Source organism: Polyodon spathula, chromosome 26 (genome assembly GCF_017654505.1).
Source record: "Polyodon spathula isolate WHYD16114869_AA chromosome 26, ASM1765450v1, whole genome shotgun sequence".
Classification (NCBI taxonomy): domain Eukaryota; kingdom Metazoa; phylum Chordata; class Actinopteri; order Acipenseriformes; family Polyodontidae; genus Polyodon; species Polyodon spathula.
In genome coordinates, this window is record NC_054559.1 from 9,573,233 (window position 1) to 9,593,101 (window position 19,869).

A 19,869-nucleotide genomic window follows, 5' to 3' on the forward strand; every position below is an offset into this window, starting at 1 on the left:
AAGGCAGGTCCTAGTTCTGAAGGCTTGACCCTGTAAAACCAAATACACCAGTACTGCATACAAATGTTTAGAATAAAATATGAAGTAAATAGCTAAAGGCAGGTATATATATATATATATATATATATATATATATATATAGATATCTTTTAGTATATAATTAATATTTTATTTCAAGTAAGATATATTATACAGTTCTTACTGAAAGCATTAAAGAAAATCAGATTCCTTTCTGTTTGAGGTACAAATAATAATAATAATGAAAAAGATTACTTCAGGTAAATGTCCTTTTTCCAGAATATTTCAGTTAACTGGACCAGGTTTAAAAATGGATATGTCATCAAGCTTCTAGTATGCTAATATATTTCTGGAATCAGTAACAAGAGACTTTGTTGATACTGGAAGTGGTCAACGGGGAATAACACCTGAACCACACCTTGCGATCTTTATCAGCAACAAGCCATCAGTCTAGGTGCAGAAAAGAAGTTTTGATCGAAATGTCAGTTTCCTTATTTCTTGGAACTCCAGAAAACAAATGTAACAAAAAAAAAGCTCTTACCCATATTCCAACTGCTACATTCAACACAAAATAAGCCACAATCACAATGATATCGGAGACACTGAAGTTTCGAGAAGAGGCGAAATAGGGTGTTGTTGAATTGGTGTCCATGACTCCTTTCTCAGTGCCAGGCGCTCCATCTGATTATTATTGAGAGAAGTTACCTGGTCAGCAGGAAAGGTGGAGAACTGGGGGCTGGGGACCTGCTGGAAATTGATCATTAAGCTCATTAGCTCAGTGAAGCACCAGTTTGCCCAGAACTCTTTCTCTCTTATTACAGCTTGTTTGTTCTCTTAACCGTTGCGAACATTGTTTAAATATGCTGTCACGCTGACCATTACTGACCACACAACTGCTGCTGCCACTGCTGGTAAAGAAGTTTAATAAGGAAGTTTAGAAGTAAAATTAAGCAAAGCAAAAAAAAAAAACAGTAAATCACTCACATGGGAATCACATCAATATGTTGTATAACAGAAGTAGATTCAATCAAAAAGTACTGTGCTTATGACCTGCCTTATTTCCGTTTTTGGTGCTAAAACAACAAACTTCCAGTCAAAGAACGACAACCCCCCCTCTCCCCAAACACACGGCAAAGTCGATGAAATTCTGCAATCCCTTAATTATATATATTATATTTATATATATATATTTATATATATATATATATATATATATATATATATATATATATATATATATATATAGTGCTTAAACTGCATTAACATACTAACTTTGAATATTTGTTTCTATAGAAACTTATATGAATTAGAACTTCTGAAAGGTCCTGTTAAACTGATAAGAAAATGTATATACAGCTTCATAATAGTGGGGGTACAAAACAGGCAGTTACAGTGTTTATTTATTAAGTGTTAATGAAGCATCTAAGGCCCTCTTCATGAATAATAGTGTGAATCAGTCCCTAAAGATATTGTAATACCTGGCAGGGATGTTAATATAGTCTCTGTGTTGTCTGCAGGTGTGTCCTTTTGAACCTAAAAAGTTGTTTTCCTGAAAAATAGGATACGTCGATTAGGCCCCTTTTCTCATTATCACTGTGAAATCGCACATAACCCTGTTAGTTATCATGTCATCTCTGTTATACTATAACCATCACTTGGTTTCAAATATTTGAAGAACTTTAGTATTCATATTATTATACAATGAAGCACTTTTTAAAACTAATACTGCTTAGTTAACAATTTACGATGACTGAAAAAAAATTTAGAATCTTTCTAGAAGATCAATTTTGTCAAAGTGTCTTATATATATATATATATATCTATATATATTATATATCTATATATATAAAGTATATATCTTCATATATTTACCCAACGTGCATCACATTCTTGTTAAACAGTTTACCCACGATTGCACAATTGGACCTGCCAATTCAAAGGGACGGGTTCATATCCTGACAATATAAGTTGGCCGCCTTCAACGGTGAGGGTTGGCCAGGCGCTTTCCGTCGACCACCGCCTTACTGATAAAATGGGGACTATGGCCAGGTCGAGATATGTCACCGCCTTACTGATAAATGACAATACCAACTGTAGCTAATGAACCAAAAGCAGCAAATATCTACCTATAAAGAGGATTCCCAGCCCTAATGACCTAACCTTAATGATACAATTACAGCACTAATACAGTATGTGACATGGAACTATGAAAGCACCTGTTCGTCTTAATGCACAGTAGAACTACCAGGAACAAATTGTTATATAAAGACAAAAACAACTATACACATACATTGTATATCTCACACACATACTTACATATATGTATTAGATATTACAAAAGAAAGTCTCATTTTATCTATTTAAAAAGTTAATAGTGTGTTCTGTAGTTTGTACTCCGTATACTTTTTTTTTTTATATGCATACATGTGAAGGATTTGTGGCACTTAATAAATGTGATCAATGGGCAGGCACAAAACACTTCATAAAGGTGTTCAACTTAACAGGCTATTTCAAGTACCCCCCAGAGCAGATGGCATTGACTGTCATTGACGTCAAGATCTCAAGTAGTTGGAAAAAGGTGCTATTACCATTTATCTTAATGCTCTGCAAAAGCAAACACACATGCAATGTGTTTACTAGGTTCATTCTGTTTCTTTTGAAACCAGAAGGGCTGTTACCGAGGTTTCAGATGATCTGTTAAAAAAAAAAAAAAAAAAAAAAAAAAAAAAAAAAACACCCAGTGCTCTGTACATGTCAAAGGTGATAAATATAATTCCAGTGCTTGCTGTCTACACCTACTGTTTAACAAATGACCACATTATGTCAATTTTGTGCCCGTTTAAAATGTACCCCATTATATATTCAAGTTTTTTTTTTTTTTTAATGAAAGACAAATGTAATAATATCAGAAAAAAATGTGGAAATATGTCTTTAGTATTGAAATGAGATGAATTCATACATATATCAGTGGGTGATGTGGAGTCCAACTGCCCAAGAGGTGAAGTGTGAATGGCATATAATGAGAAATGTCTGTATGATTTTGGACATATTTGACATTAACCTTGCGTTGTGAAGAGCGCAAGTCAAAACAAGAAATATTTTGATTAAAAAAAATGAAATGAAGAAAAAGGAAAAGATAAGAGTAACTTGTAGATTAACTCATTTCTACATTGAAAACACCAAAACATTTGCTATTAAATGTAAAGTTTCTTTACTGGGGGTCTGTTTTAAAAAAAAAAAACTGCAGAAGGAGGCGCTGCCAATTTTATTAAATTGTTTAATAAAAAAAATTATAATTCCAGCCTGATAAACAAGAAATCAAAACATATTACCTTTTTCAATTTGCAGAAAATAAATACAAAAGCCTCCCTTGAATTAGCAATTACAAACTGCATTATTAATAAGCTTGTAAGTTTCTCCAGTTATCGCACAACTTGTATCCAACAATACACAGAAGGCATGAGAAAGATTACAAGCCCAAAGCTCCAGTCTCAATTTTGAATATTGTTTAAATTAATTTAAAAAATAGGTTTATTCTATTTAGCAATTATATATCGAACATACTCCTAGTTCTTAATTCAAGAAGCACATAATGAGTGTGCAGTCCAAACTTTAAATGCAGCCTAGTACTACAATACTAATACTACCAGTATAGCTTATTATCAAACAAATATTTGCTTTGTTTATCCTTTAATATCCATTTATTTCTTTTTAAATCATGCATTACAACTAGTTATTTAACAATAACCAGTGAGTCGAAAGGCTTGTTTGAGACCACTTACAGTGCCTATAGAAAGTCTACACCCCTTTCAAAATGTTCACCTTTTGTTGCCTTATAGCCAGGAATTAAAATGCATTAAAACATTTTTTTTTTCCGTTTATCTACACTACCTCACAACGTCCAAGTGAAAAAAAATACTGTACAAATTTGTAGAAAATTAATTAAAAATAAAAAATGAAATAGCTTGGTTGGATAAGTGTCCAACCTGCTTGTAATAGCAATCCTAAATTAGCTCAGGTGTAACCAATCACCTTCAAAAATCACAAAGGTAAGTGACCTCCATCTGTGTTAAATGGTAGGGATTCACATGACTTCAGGATAAAGTCAGCAGTTCCTGTAGGTCCCCTCTGCTGGGTAGTGCATTTCAAAGCAAAGACTCAACCATGAGCACCAAGGCACTTTCAAAAGAACTCCGGGACAAAGTTGTTGAAAGGCACAGATCAGGGGATAGGTATAAACAAATATCAAAGGCCTTGAATATTCCCTGGAGCACAGTCAAGAGACTTATTAAGAAGTGGAAGGTGTATGGCACACCAAGACCATGTCTAGATCAGGCCGTCCCACCAAACTGGATGACCGAGCAATAAAGAGACTGATCAGAGAGGCTACCAAGAGGCTAATGGCAACTTTGCAAGAGCTACAGGCTTTTATGGCCAAGACTGGTCAAAGTGTGCATGTGACAACAATATCCCAAGCACTTCACAAATCTGGCCTGTATGGTAGGGTGGAAAGAAGGAAGCCATTACTCAAGAAAGCCCACCTTGAATCCTGTTTGAAGTATGCAAAAAAAACACTCAGGCGATTCAGTAGCCATGTGGCAAAAACTGTGGTCTGACGAAACTAAAATGGAACGTTTTGGCCTAAACGCAAAGCGTTATGTTTGGTGCAAACCCAACACAGCACATCACCCAAAGAACACCATCCCTACTGTGAAGCATGGTGGTGGAAGCATCATTTTGTGGGGATGCTTCTCATCAGCAGGTATTGGGGCACTTGTCAGGATAGAAGGGAAAATGAATGGAGTACAGAGTGGTCCTTGAGGAAAACCTGCTGCCCTCTGCAAGAAAGTTGAAACTGGGACAGAAGTTCACCTTTCAGCATAACAACGACCCAAAGCACACAGCCAAAGCTACACTGGAGTGGCTAAGGAACAAAAAGGTAAATGTCCTTGAGTGGCCCAGTCAGAGCCCCAACCTAAATCCAATTGAAAATTTGTGGCATGGGGGATTGCTGTCCATCAACGCTCCCAAAGGAACTTGAACAGTTTTATAAAGAATGGTCAAATATTGCCAAATCTAGGTGTGCAAAGTTGGTAGAGCATATCCCAATAGACTCACAGCTGTAATTGCTGCCAAAGATGCTTCCACAGAGTACTAACTCAGGTGGGTGGAGACTTCTCGATTATGATCTTTCAGTTTTGTATTTTTAATATAATTCTCAATAAAAACTTTTTTCCCCCTTAATGTGGAGTATGGTATGTAGATAAGTGGAAGAAAATCCTCATTTAAATGCATGAAACTCAGGCACTGACACAATAAAATGTGAAAAAAGTTCAAGGGGGTGTAGACTTTCTACAGGCACTGTAAATAAATTTAAAAAATAAAATATTGAAAATACTCAAATTCTATATCAAGCTTTTGGCACCAGTTACCTTGCCCTGATCCCAGCTTAGGAGGCATATAAACTACTTAACAGATTTCTGTAAGTATTCAAGTTGATTTCTCCCTGGTTTGCTCCAGGAATATAGGCTTTGATGCGTAAAAATAAGAAGTTATCATTTGTTATAGACCTGTCCTTGACACCCCTATACTCTTGTCTTTTAAATTTTTTAAATATATTACAACAACTCATGCATTAATTTTTACTGCCCTGCTGCTTGACAACTGGAATGCTCAAAAAAAAATTAAGAGTCCTGCATTAGTGCAACACTCACAGTGCAACCTACCATACATGTAATGCTTAACTTAAAAAAGTATTGAGTCTATATGCAATTTCTTTCTCTTTTTCCCCTAATCAATTATTTTTAACAAAATTGGCCCCTCTTAATTGAACTTAACATTCCTGTCATCTATACACAAACAAACACAAATAAGTCAATACACTTGAGTTTGGCTCAAAAGGAAGGTTTCAATCATCCACCCCGATATTCCTGAAGAGGTAGGACATGGATTCCCCATTGTGGATCCGTCGAATGGCTTCGGACAGGATCATGCTGATGTCCACAGTCTTGATCTTGGGGCACTGCAGTTTTTGGATTTCATGAGGGATTGTGTTGGTCACTACCACCTGCAGACACAAGGGTTAAGTGTGTTTCACAGACTTAAATCACCATATTAGCACAGCCAGAGAAACTGGCCCAGTGTACATGTAAGATGACTGTAGGGATGGAAATAAGTCTCTCATTGTATAGCAGATTGATCCAATCCGGATTTTGCTATGTCTATTAAGACACAGCTGAACTTGTTACCTATACACTGTGGCTACTCAAGCTTGCATTAAAACCTGGAATGGGTGAAACTGCTATTCAACAAGATTTCCATCGCTGTCTTCTAATAAAAATATATATGCAAGGAATCAATGCAGCTATATACATCCTCTCCTTTTTTTTTTTTTTTTTTTTTTTAAACAGGGTTATATATTCACCTTTCTGTTTTGTTTTTTTTTGTCCATCCCGTCCCATCCCCCAGTTAAGATTGGGGAAAAATCCCACTGAAGTTTCAATTATTAAAAGCTCAGGTTGCTATAAGCCGTACTGTTCTGCTCACCAGATAAAAAGAGCCCTTTATAAGAAGTAATTGCTACCTCAGAGCCTGTCAGGCACATCAGTACAGTTCAGTGCCTGGCCATCTTCTCAGACAGATGAGCAAGTGATAGAACAACGGCAATGAGCAGCAAGGAAGATAAGATACCGAGGCACGTGCATGACAGCGCAAGTCGAAGCTCACCAGCTTACAGGGACTGAAAATTAACTGCAACAGAATCTTTTTTAGCAAAAGCAAAATAGGTTTTTTTTCCCCTTCAGTACCTTTTTTACATTTCTCCAATTTGGCAATTCCCCATAGGAAAGGCTGTCTCTCACAGAGTCTGGCAAATGATCACATCTACGGATGCACAAATATAAGCAGCTCTACAGGATATGCATGTAGTTTGAACCATTTTAATAAATAAAAAACACACCTCATTAATTGCTGATTCTTCTATCAATCGCGGCGCGTCGCAGGATAAGATCCCGTGAGTTGCCATCACGTAGATTTTGTAAGCCCCTCTCTCCTTAAGTGTGTCGGCAGCAGCTAAAAAGCTGTCAACATCATCAATAATGTCGTCCTGTCACAACAAAGAATAGTAATTGGGCATAATGATTCTGTTTCTTGCAAGCTGATACAGCATCATATGATTTGCAGCGGTCACACACCGTTGTTGTACAGAACTAGATGGATTACAAATGTAAAACAAGAACGCTGTATCAATATTTATTTCAAATGTGCGTTTGAAAGTCACAGCAAATCAACAGCTCGCAATTATAAATACATTGTGATTAATGAGGAGTAAATGTGCAATCGATTAAGCGTTGCAAGACATGTGGTGTTATCTTTATTGGGCTCCAATAACAGAAACCTACTTACCACTATAATTGCGATCCTCCCACCAACATCTCCCACAACTGTAATTGGTGGTTTTTCTTTAGGAATTACAACTGTAGTGGCAAAACAAAACAATTTTAGAGAACAACAGCCAGGAAACGCAAGGCCATCAGACGCACTCGAGCCTTTCCGTGTTGTTTTTGTTGATGCTGTTTTGTTTATCATATTCTGGCTGAGGAAACACATTGCCTAGCTCTATCTCTGATAGCTCAGGTTTCAAACATTTCACGTTCTGACCCTGTGTTCTGCAGTACAATCCAAAGATATCCCCAAATTTCCTTCATATTAATACCGGTGGCAGTATTAGATTCCCCTGGCTTCACTTACAGGGTATATCCAAGCTGGGGTGAATGGCCCCTACGTTTTTGACAGTTGGTGGTGAGTGACGCCCGTCCACCAGGTCAGACTCTGCATCCTGGGCTTCCCCATGAATCACTGCAATTCCCAACCGCAACCGCTCAGCAAAGGACTGTGCCCTGCAATAACAAGACATACTTCAAATATGAATGATCTGATGCCAAAAGACAGCTACTGCTTTCACAAGGCCCTGTTTATCATTGCATCTCAAGACTGCAACATTAAAACTGCTGTCTTACAACCACTGACTTTTCAATGGTAAAAAAATACCATTAAATAAAATATTATTAAGCACTAGATATTTCTAGGAACATCAAACCTATGAATTATTGTATAAAAGGTATTGTGGTATTTTTATTTCTTTATTTTTTAAACACAGTTTAAACACGTCAATCACTTCAAAAACTACAAATTGTACATATTCAGTAATATCCTGGCACAGCCAATTATGCATCTGATTGGCTGCTGTTCACCTACATGCTTCTGATTTCCACACATGTTCAGGACACATTAGCCAAAGAGCACTGAGCTCCCAGCATACGTATGAATTTAAAGCTGTTTCTCCACTGCCCAATGTTACCCACCTAAATCCACTGTTGTTGAGCCTACAGTTCAAGTAATCGTTGTCCTCTCTGTCCGCTGTCTCGTGTTTTCTGTTCTGAGCAGTGTTGTGTGCTGCTTCCGCCTGCTTTATGAATGTTTGCTGAAACATTTTTGTTACTGAGACCTGAACAAACCCACTTGTAAAGGGATTGCCAGGAATGGCTTTCAGGACGGGAATATGGGCAGTGGAAAGGCAGCTTCCGTCTCACAGCATTTAGAAAAATCCATTTGAAACCATGGATCTGGTATATATATATATATATATATATATATATATATATATATATATATATATATATATATATATATATATATATATATATATATATATATATATATATATATATATAGGGGTCTATCGGTAAGCTTAAGGGGTAATTCGTATATATGTCGTTTTTGCAACCCGCAATATACAGCCAAAAAGTTTTGCATTACCCTGTAGAGTTAACTAACTGTGTTTCATAAAGTCGAATGAAAAATACCAAGTAATGTTACATTAACACATTGAATTACATACCGACTTGCAGTTTTTCATAAAAAATGAAAAACTGACAAATTGAAAAAAATGTAACATTTCAAAATCCAGCATGAAATACTCTTATAGCTTCCGGTAGACTTCTGAGATATCATTTTGTAGTTTCTTTGATTACATGATGTTAAATAAAAGATCTAAATTATGTTCACATATATATATATATATATATATATATATATATATATATATATATATATATATATATATATATATATATATATATTATATATATCATAGTTTATTTAATATTCTCATCAGTATAAGAGTAGGTCCTTCTAATGAGATGTGAAACACATTAAACTCTGACATAGGACATTATCAAAACATGTAAAATGTAAAAAGTAAATAATTAAAATGACTTCATACTAACTAACTGCAAACACACAAGAACAGTAATAGAAAAAGTACATGGCTGGCTTACCTTTTAGCTGATGACGGAGATTTGGCCACAATTACTGCATTTCTATAGTCAGGAATCTGTAGATTTTAAACACATGTACCCCACCCTCATTGCAAGGTTCTCAGTTTTAACACTATCTCTGAAAACTACAAACAATAGTGACAATAGGAGGTTCCTAAGGGGGGGGGGGGGGGGGGGGGGGGGGTGAAGTCTTCACCTAAATGTAACATAATTTGTGCATCACTGTACTGCAGTAGTGTAATCTAAAATAAAAAAAGATGATTTGTTTTTTGTTATTTTTAGGCTAGGCTAGGCACATTTAACACCATCCTGGGAAGTTCTGTCCCAAGCCTACCTAACACAGCACCTGGCCTAACCATGCTTAGCTTCTAATTTCTGAGGAGAACTTACAATAGAATTGATAGGCTAAAATACAGTTCAGGGATCTGCACACCAAGCACTAACTCACACACTTTTTAAAGCTCAAGCCCAATCATCAAGCCATAATAATAATTATAATTTTGTAAATGTGTCTGAAAAAGCCTAACTAGCCTGGATATTAAAATTATAATCTAAATACATATACAACATAAAATCTGCAATATATATTTAATCAGTGTTTCATACATGTAGGGCCTCTAGAGGTCAGTGTATCTTAACCAATGGATTATTATGTTTAAGATAACTCAGATATAATACATACATACATAAACATACTCTATTTTGAATAGTAAACAAATTAATTTTCATACTTAAGTTTCGCAGCCGACTTTTCAGTCCAATCTTCATGCAGTTAAAGTGAAACTAAAACTACTGCCAGTCATTACCTCTTCTTGAATGTACTGCAGGAGGAACGGTGATGCTCTCAGATTGTCTACCGGGATGTTAAAGAAACCCTGAATTTCTTTCTGATGCAGATCCATTGTGATCAGGTGATTTAGTCCTTCAGCAAAAAAAAAGGCAGTGAAACATTAGAAGAACATATACAGTACATGAAGGACTTGGCATACTCCACACACATCCCATTAACGGGTCAATGTGACACAAAATACATAGAGAGTAAATAACACCTGATTATGAATTTTTTTTGGTAAAGTCAATTTCATTTTCATCACATTATAGACCATGGCAGGGAAGCAGGCCACCAGAACCTCCACAGATGTGACGAAAAACAAGCAAACCCAGTCTGCTGTTTATTGTTCACATAATAAATAAAAGTGAATATATAAATAAAATCACGCAGTGTTCTCACCAGCTTTGCACATCATTGACGCAACTAACTTGGACACGATGGAGCCTCTTTTCCTCATCTTGCACTGCTTGCTGTAGGGGAAGTAGGGAATGACTCCAATGATACTGCGGGCACAGGAGGTCTTGCAGGCATACACCATGATGAGGAACTCCATGATCGCAGTGTTAACGTCTCTGACACACAGGGAGAAATACAGCAACCATGAACTCTATATCAAGACATACAGTCATCGTTTTAATACAGCATACACCCATTTGCTTTAACAAACAATGTCAGCACTACAATAAATCAGGCAATTTAAATTTTAAAAATAAATAAAAAGGAGTTAAGTAGTATAAATTATAATAGGCCAGGAAAAATCTGTTCACTAAAAAAATCTACCAGCACTCTATTCAATTTAATTTCCCCTAAATGAATCAGTCCTTTGCAAAGAGACTGTCATTATGTTTTATAAATCTCATCCATTATGAAGGACTTACTTGGAAACTGTCTGAATGATGAAGACATCTTTCCCTCTTACAGACTCCTGGATCTGCACTCTTGTTTCTGTGGAAACACATGATGAACACGCCATTAGAGAAGCCATATTCACACCGACCGCTTTAACTCAGGAGTTATTTAAAAAGTAGTTTTTTAAAACGCATTTGTATGAGTAAAAGCATTCCAACTTCCCATAGTTGTTTTTGTTGCATCATGCTAAATTGTGTGGTAAAAACAGAGACGTTGTCCAAAAATAGATCCATCGAAAACCAAAAAACATGACATTTTAAAATAGGTTGAACAGAACATGTTGCACTAAATAAACACTGGGGATTAAAGTCTTTGAGGAGCTAAAGAGGAAGGGGAGTTAAACCATTAATTTAAAACACTGACCTAGTTTCCTATAGTTGTACCTATGGATGAGAGATAGGAGAGTACAAACATGTATACTTTGAGGGTCTATTTAGATGCTAGAGGATTTTTTACTAAGCTTCATAAAACAATTTGGAACAGTATAAAAAATGAATTTGGTAAAAAGTAGTTAAACATGTATCTATATTTATATGTATATACTAGTTATCTGGTTTCACAATTAAGCTTCAAAATAAGTGCATTTGTCCAGATTTTCCAACTGCATGCCTTTCAGATGCAGAAAATAAATAATGTAAGTGTTTTTACTGCAGCAGTAGAAATCCCATGCCAAATATTAAAAAACCACCACAGTCAAAGGCTATTTGTGAGACTGCAGCCTGCTGATTTCACTACACATGCAAACTAGTTACACATGCTTGGAATAATCAGGCGGTGTGTTCTTAAAAAGTAAAACTGGAGGTCACATTCTCTATAAGACAAAAATAGCTTATCAGTACCGCCAGCCCCAAGGTATAATTATTTAACAATACCATATTTGAGGAGTATAGCTTGTGTAATAAACAGAGTTGATCTCTCAACATATAACAAGAGTATAATAAATCCTAACCCTTGTTTTAATCTCCTTCTTGGTTTATTCCACAATTATGTAAAATATTTGAACTTAAGACCCACAGTGCATGCAAGCACTAACTAGAACAAAGATCACTGACTTCCATTCATTTGGATTAATTGACTCTTTTAGTACTGTACTTACAAACATCGCTGATAAAGTATTTTAAATTGCAAACAAGTACACCTTTATATAGTGAAGTAATTAAATGGTATGAATGTTAAGATTGGATCTGTGTGATATCAACAAAAAAAAGCAATGACAGATTCTGCTCTGCTTTCAACATGGTACTTTATCAGCACTTTTTCCCCCCACAATGTGCAGATTCTTGCCTGCATGAAGCGTGACTCAACAGTACAGAGAAGGGTTTGGATTTTCGCTGAGTAGTTTTCCCAAAGGTCAGCGTTTAGCACTTAACATTTTTCCACTGTTTATTATGTCACATTTACAGTGGATCACCACTGAAGAGCTGGTGGCTTTCATGTTTTCACGTTGCATTATAATGCTGCCTGCTCAAGCGTCAGGATGCAACTGCCATTCTAACCACAAAGTGGAATCCATCAACAGGGGTAGTTACTTTATGCAAGGCTTATGATCTGACAATCCATTACAAGAGGATTGCTCAGGAAACATTCACATCTGAGGTCAAATGTATTTACATAATTATAATGAGGTGGCTGGAATGAGGATTTGGAGGTACAAGGACTCAAATGTGTTTTTGTTGGTGAAAGGGAAGCAAACATGTTTAATTTCAGCTCCTTTGTCATTTCATAGACAGGTTATCATGAACATCCAACACACATATCGAGGAGGTAACTCTTAAAAGAAAGAAATCTGCGTGCTGCTACTCACCCCTGTTTGCCTCTTGGTAAACCTGCACTTTACCAAGCACCACACCAAGACGCCTATAAAACATGGAACACAAACAAATATAATTATTAGAAAAAATGCTCCCTGGTGATTTATTACAGTAACTGTGCACTGTGCTGTGTGCAATAGGCATCATGATCTCTGGACAATAGCTTAATATGATGCAATAGTGTGGCTATATTTACGTTCAGAACTAGAAGCGCAAACAATATTATAGCTAAATATTTTTCTGTTAACCTCTGGAAAATGTAAACCGTTTATTAACCCAATGTTCAGATTCTAAAGCTCACAGGCAAAACAAAGATTGAGGAGTACCCTCAGTGATGTAGACCAATTAAAAAAAAACACTGTGTCAAAGCCTTTGAAACACCTGCAAAATGAACTACCACCTCTACCTGAATTGCCAAACACAAAAAATATAAATAAAACAAAAGAACATGATTAACAAGAGCCAAAATAACATTGTATTGAGTGCCTACTGTACTACCACAAAGTAGTACATTATTGTAGTGATCCGTGCACTGTAATGCCTGCTGTGTATGTGTGTTCACGTACTGTGTGTCGATTTCAATCCCGCTGTTTGTAATTGTAATTCCCTGCTCTGTATTTCCCACTGCTGCTTTGTACACCTCTGTTTGTGCCAGCCTGCGTGTGTGCGTTCTGTGTCTCCCCTGCATTTGGTTGTTGTGTACGTCCCCACTGGGGATTGTTTATCTGTGCCCATTGGTCATAATGAGCGTCTAAGGACCAATGGGATGTGTGTACGCTTCGGTACCCTGACCTGCACAAGGAGCGGAGCTAAAGGTATAAGAATGAGCTGGACCTGTCCATTTTGTATGTGTGTGATCTGAGGAGCTGACAGAGCCGTGGACTCTGGTGAATAAAACGCACTGAAAAAAAAGAAAGCATCTTTCTCCAGTTTTCTGCCTCCTGTAGAATGCTACCATACAAATGATTTGCTCACAACCATAGCAGCTGGTTGAACCTTGGCATACACAATTGCATTTGTAATTACAATTACCACATAATCGATCACTTACAGTTCAATTACACACCTTTCCAAGCTTAATTTTTAGTTCAATGTTGTGCTTTACATTGAGCAAACTGTCTGCTAGTATTTAAAAAACAATATATAGTGTGTTTTTTTCTGTATTTGGTACCTGCGATTACTGCTTGGTAGAATAAACGTTAATGTGTGGAGCTGTTTGTTACTTTAGTGCAATTGTAATTATAATTGCAATTACTATTTGCATTTGATCAAAATAGCATTATATTGTGTCTACTGTACCAATACAAAATAGTACAATACAAATGGGTTGCTCACAACAGCACCCATATCCAAAACCAAGCAAAAGGCAAGATTTCCACTTATTAACCCCTTAACAGAAAAACACTGAAGACGCTCACTACAAAGTCCTGATTTCTGCTTGAAGTGTCAGGTTACAGTAAATTGCGAACCCTAAACAATCTCTTACCTACAGCAAAGGAGTTCTTTTGTGTTTGCATTTCCCCTGAAACCATAGGAGAAGCAAGAAACCGGTCTATTCTTGAACATGTCATTGTCTTCTGTTATAGGTGCGGCTTCCAAGTGTATAATATTGTGTATTACAGCTATGGCCAAAAGTTTTGCAACACCTAGAATTTTAGGATTGAGACAATTAAAAAAAAGAAAAAGTACATGAACTAGGACAGCTTACTTTATTTCACACCATGCAATCAAAGAAACTACAAAACGATATCACAAAAGTCTACTGGAAGCCATAACATTAATCAGTATTTTATGCTAGATTTCGAAATGTCACCTTCTTCAATTTATCAGTTTTTCTTTAAGTATATGTAAAACTACAAAGCAGTATGTAATTCAATACATTAATGTAACATTATTCAGGATGTTTCACTCAATTTTAAGAAGTAAAATTTGTTAATTCTATAGGGTGCTGCAAAACTTTTGGCCATAGCTGTACACAGCAGACCTGAGAAATCTAACATGTACAAACCACAAAGATGTGAAATGGGCCCCAGAATTTACAAGTAAAATTAACAATCGCAAATTGTGTAATTAAACAAGACCATTTAGTACAATGACACAATATACTAAAATACCAGAACTGTTTAAACCATAATAAAGCAAATAAATACCACACCAAATGCATTTAGCGGCACCAGTATCTTAGGTTACATTTAGTAGTACTACCCTCTTCCTTTGAGTCTAGAATCTTATTGTATTTAAAGATGGTCTAAAACTACACTACAAATGCAGTGCTGTAAATAATACTTACTCTGAAATCCTCTTGGCAAGTGCCATGCAAGAAGGGTTGGAGTTGGCTGTAAATATAACCAGCCCACCCTTTTGGGCGTTCATGGCTGTATCTGTCTTTATCCTGGCAACACTTGGTTGGTACAACTCGGCCCTAGGCTCAGTGGTACTGTCGTACACGTCCTGGAAAACACAAAACACCAAAAGCACTGTCATGTTTTGCTTGCACTGCTTCGGAAAATTCGTGTGTGTGTGTGTGTAATATATATATATATATATATATATATATATATATATATATATATATATATATACACACACATACACACATACAGTGCCTTGCAAAAGTATTCAGACCCCTGACCAATTCTCTCATATTACTGAATTACAAATGGTACATTGAAATTTCGTTCTGTCCGATATTTTATTTTAAAACACCGAAACTCAAAATCAATTATTGTAAGGTGACATTGGTTTTATGTTGGGAAATATTTAAAAAAAAAAAATAAAAAATGAAAATATCTTGCTTGCATAAGTATTCAACCTCCACACATTAACATTTGGTAGAGCCACCTTTCGTTGCAATAACAGCTTTAAATCTTTTGGGGTAAGTATGTACCAGCTTTGCACACAGTGTCGGAGTGATTTTGGCCCATTCTTCTTGGCAGATTTGCTCCAGGTTGTTCAGCTTGGTTGGATGATGCTCGTGGACTGCAATTGACAAATACTGCCACAGATTCTCAATGGGATTGAGATCAGGACTTTGACTGGGCCACTGTAGGACATTCACCTTTTCGTTCTTGAGCCACTCCAATGTTGCTTTGGCCTTGTGCTTGGGATCATTGTCCTGCTGAAAGGTGAATTTCCTCCCAAGCTTCAGTTTTTTAGCAGACTGAAGCAGATTCTCTTGCAGTATTTCCTGTATTTTGCTCCATCCATTTTTCCTTCAATTGTAACAAGATGCCCAGTCCCTGCTGATAAGCATCCCCACAGCATGATGCTGCTGCCACCACCATACTTCACTGTAGGGATGGTGTGTCTTGAGGCATGGGCAGTGTTAGGTTTGCGCCACACATAGCGCTTTGAGTTTTGGCCAAAAAGCTCTATCTTGGTCTCATCTGACCACAAAACCTTTTCCCACATCGCAGCTGGGTCACTCTCATGCTTTCTGGCAAACTCCAGACGTGCTTTCACATGGTACTTTTTGAGTAACGGCTTCTTTCTTGCCACCCTCCCATACAGGCCAGTGTTATGCAGAGCTATTGATACGGTTGACTGGTGAACCATTACTCTACTCCCAGCCACTGAACTCTCTAGCTCCTTCAAAGTGATTGTTGGCCTCTCTGTGGCTTCTCTCACAAGTCTCATTCTTGTTTGAGCACTGAGTTTTGAGGGACGGCCTTTTCTTGGCAGAGCCTGGGTGGTGCGATGCAGCTTCCACATCCTGATTATTGATCCAACTGTGCTCACTGGGATATCCAAACACTTGGATATTATTTTGTACCCTTTCCCTAATCTATGCATTTGTATTACTTTTTCTCTAACTTCTATAGAATGATCTTTGGTCTTTATTTTCCTTCAGATTCACTGCCTTACCAATGATCCTTCAACAGTGGGGTTTTTATCCAGAAAATGTGACAGGAACTTTAATGGTTCACAGGTGGAGGCCAATGGTAAGGAAATTGTGTCCTCGTTAGGGCAATTTTTTTCATCAGTGCAAACTGGGAGCTTCCACAGAACAGGGGTTGAATACTTATGCAAGCCAGATATTTCAGTTTTTTATTTCTCTTATAAAAATATTTCCCAACATAAAACCAATGTCACCTTACAATAATTGATTCTGAGTATCAGTGTTTAAAAATAAAATATCAAACAGAACGAAATTTCAATGTACCATTTGTTGGTACCAGAGAATTGGTCAGGGGTCTGAAAACTTTTGCAAGGCACTGTGTGTGTGTGTGTGTGTGTGTATGACATACAGATATAATATATATATATATATATATATATATATATATATATATATGTGTGTGTGTGTGTGTGTGTGTGTGTGTGTGTGATGGATGAAGGCTATATTTGCATCCTGAGCCATTCGAAAAGGCATAATACCACAGCAGTGACGTCAAAAAGTGATAATTCCTCTAGAGGAAAATATACTTAAACTCTGACCCATTCGACTCCTCGAGACCATCACTTTCAATTCAAACACAAAATATCTCGTTTTCAATCACTCGACAACACTCACAGTACAGAAATGTTCATTAGTGACGAACAACACGAGAATAAGTTCAAATAAAAAGATGTAAATAAAGCTGGTACATTTGAATCTCAGAGAAAAGGATAACGACACAGAACGTCTGTACAGAACTGAAACACTATGTTCAAAAAAACTGAACTGTATTGAACCTCATCTTCTTTAGTTTAACATTAGCTCACACGGGTGTCCACGTATTATAAAAAAAAATAGATGAGCTTCTTCAGTGAATTACAGGAAACCAATTCCATCTCGGGTTTCTGTGACCGTTTATAAATATTACTCGACCTTCGGTCTCGTAATTTATGGCGTCACAGAAAACCTAGAATGAAATTATTTTCTTGTAACTCACTGGCCGCGAGAGAGGGTAATTTATATATATATATATATATATATATATATTATATATATATATATATATATATATATATAGACACACACACATTGACAATGTAGGCTCCCTCAACCTAACGTGTGTCAAAACAATTACATTGCGGTGTGTATCATGCCTTGTTGTTCTTACCTGCCACATAGCAAATGCACTGGGAAATAACAATTTCAAAATGAATGAATTATACACCAAAAATCTATAAATACCATTCTTATACTTAGAAACACTGTGTCTATATACTGTACAATTAAAAACAAAAACACTAAACTGTCAATCTTAGCGTGACGCCCTAGGCATTTTGTGTTACTAATTATACACAATGCAATATTTACTTACAGAGCCAGACATAATGGGAGTTGCCTAAATGATATAGCACCCACCACGGTTATTTTTAACAACAGCGGTAACTTGTCAGATTAAACAAGCGATTTGTATCAACTGTAAGGATATAGTGAAAATAATTAAGCAGGACTAAAGATGACCTTACGTTATCTGCTTCTGCCACTGTGGGGAGTGACTGGCCATTTTCCATCATCAAGAACCGCACCACAGCACGAACGCACAGAGAGTTTTGGAAAGCCTTCCTAAATTAATTACAATTTATAAAAAATTTTTTAAAAAAAACTAAATTATAAATAAATTTAAAAAAAAAAAACCTTACCGGTGTGTGATGTTTTGTTAAGCAGTTAACCAGCCTTACGTCTCATAACAGTATCTTGTACTCTCGTCTCAACCTGACCGTGTGTCGTGATTGACGCTTCCTTAGCCCAACCAAAAACAATTTTTTTTTTTTTTTTTTTTTTTACTGGTTTTTAAAGAACACCAAATGAATAGAGTGGCAGGTTTGTGTACTGCGCTATAAGATACTTCGGAGCCAAAATGGAGAAAGTCGTGGGAAGGTGGGAAATGCGAAATGTTCAGTTCGCAGTTTCACAAACTTCTACAAACAAGATAAGCCTTTTTAACCAGCCAATAGAAGTTGAGAACGGGTTAGTGCATTAAGTTTGTTAGACTTGTACAAGAGTAAGTCGGGATAAAATGCAGCAAGGTGTAATTCAATTGTCACGTTTCTTAATCTTATTGCGGTGCAGACGTGTACTAAAGGCTGCTTTAACATTTGGGTGGTTTCAAATAGAATATTACAAGTCACCGTATGTGTCCAGAAATCAGACAGCGCTGAAAAACAACTTTAATATGTTACTTCCCCCCTCCCCTTCCCGCCGTCCCAAGTTACTGCATATATAGCTATCAATGTGTATTTACTCAAACGTGGTTATTTTCAATGGGTTTTTAATTATTTATGGATGGTTTGTCAGCTTAGCTATTCGTTGCTGTCTTTCTCGGTGGCCGGCTTAAGAATCTCTCCAGCGAACTAAATAAATACTGTATACTTATCCACGGTCTGTATAGCTTAATGACGATTCTGGGACAAGTTTACCTAGCAAATCACTCCTGTGTCAAGTGGAAATATTGTGTCTAGACTGCAGAACAGAAGCTACAACCCTGTAGCCATGCGTGCGCAGCGCCTAATTGCGTCACTCACGATCAGTTCACAAACATGGAAGTAAACAATAAAACAAATAATTACACGGATATTTTCAAACACACGGTTTTTTTTTATACTGTATTATTCGCATTCACCCACACAGAAATATATTTCAGTTGGCTAATTTCGGCATAGGTGGAGATTAAGGGGCCAAGAAAATGATAAAGGCGCCCATTCATAACAGATAATTCTGATCGAATCAATTTAAATCAGTTCAAAATTCGCCGCTCTGTTCGCTCTGCCTCATCTCCATGAACTAATTACAGCGTTTCACTATCAGATTCCGAAAATGTCACCAATATATATATATAGATAAGTATATAGTCTTATATATATATATATAATTATATTAATTTGTTTTGCTGTAGCTGTTTTAGAAAAGATTCTTAATAGCCTTTGGTGGTTTTGCCGCTGCTTTCCCTCATCATGTTGCCTATGCCTGCACTCCTTCTCCGGGTTCATCTCCTGCCCCACCTGCTCCTGGTCATGGTCCCGCCCTCTG

General features: G+C 36.6%; 1 protein-coding gene and 1 long non-coding RNA gene across 4 annotated transcripts; both read right to left on the reverse strand.

Annotated features, from left to right (window-relative positions):
* Positions 1-426: 426 nt before the first annotated feature.
* Positions 427-2,684, reverse strand: LOC121300797. Its single transcript, XR_005947568.1, has 3 exons — positions 2,607-2,684; positions 1,497-1,567; positions 427-765 (listed from the first exon to the last, which is right to left on the reverse strand). It is a non-coding gene; the product is annotated as an uncharacterized LOC121300797 (long non-coding RNA).
* A 2,656-nt stretch (positions 2,685-5,340) lies between these two features.
* On the reverse strand, positions 5,341-19,651 carry LOC121300785 (phosphoribosyl pyrophosphate synthase-associated protein 2-like). 3 transcript variants are annotated; one of them, XM_041229651.1, is made up of 12 exons: positions 18,483-19,651; positions 18,309-18,405; positions 15,199-15,359; positions 12,902-12,954; positions 11,067-11,133; positions 10,588-10,760; positions 10,163-10,278; positions 9,357-9,412; positions 7,768-7,916; positions 7,423-7,493; positions 6,977-7,123; positions 5,341-6,085 (listed from the first exon to the last, which is right to left on the reverse strand). In XM_041229651.1, exons 2-12 carry the CDS (start codon positions 18,354-18,356, stop codon positions 5,927-5,929), a joined length of 1,200 nt encoding a protein of 399 aa, XP_041085585.1. In that variant the 5' UTR covers positions 18,357-18,405; positions 18,483-19,651; the 3' UTR covers positions 5,341-5,926. The 3 variants fall into 3 exon arrangements, with proteins under 3 accessions (XP_041085585.1, XP_041085587.1, XP_041085586.1); XM_041229653.1 differs by lacking the exon at positions 18,309-18,405 and having other exon boundaries at positions 18,483-19,649; XM_041229652.1 differs by lacking the exons at positions 18,309-18,405; positions 18,483-19,651 and adding an exon at positions 18,158-18,275.
* Positions 19,652-19,869: the final 218 nt, after the last annotated feature.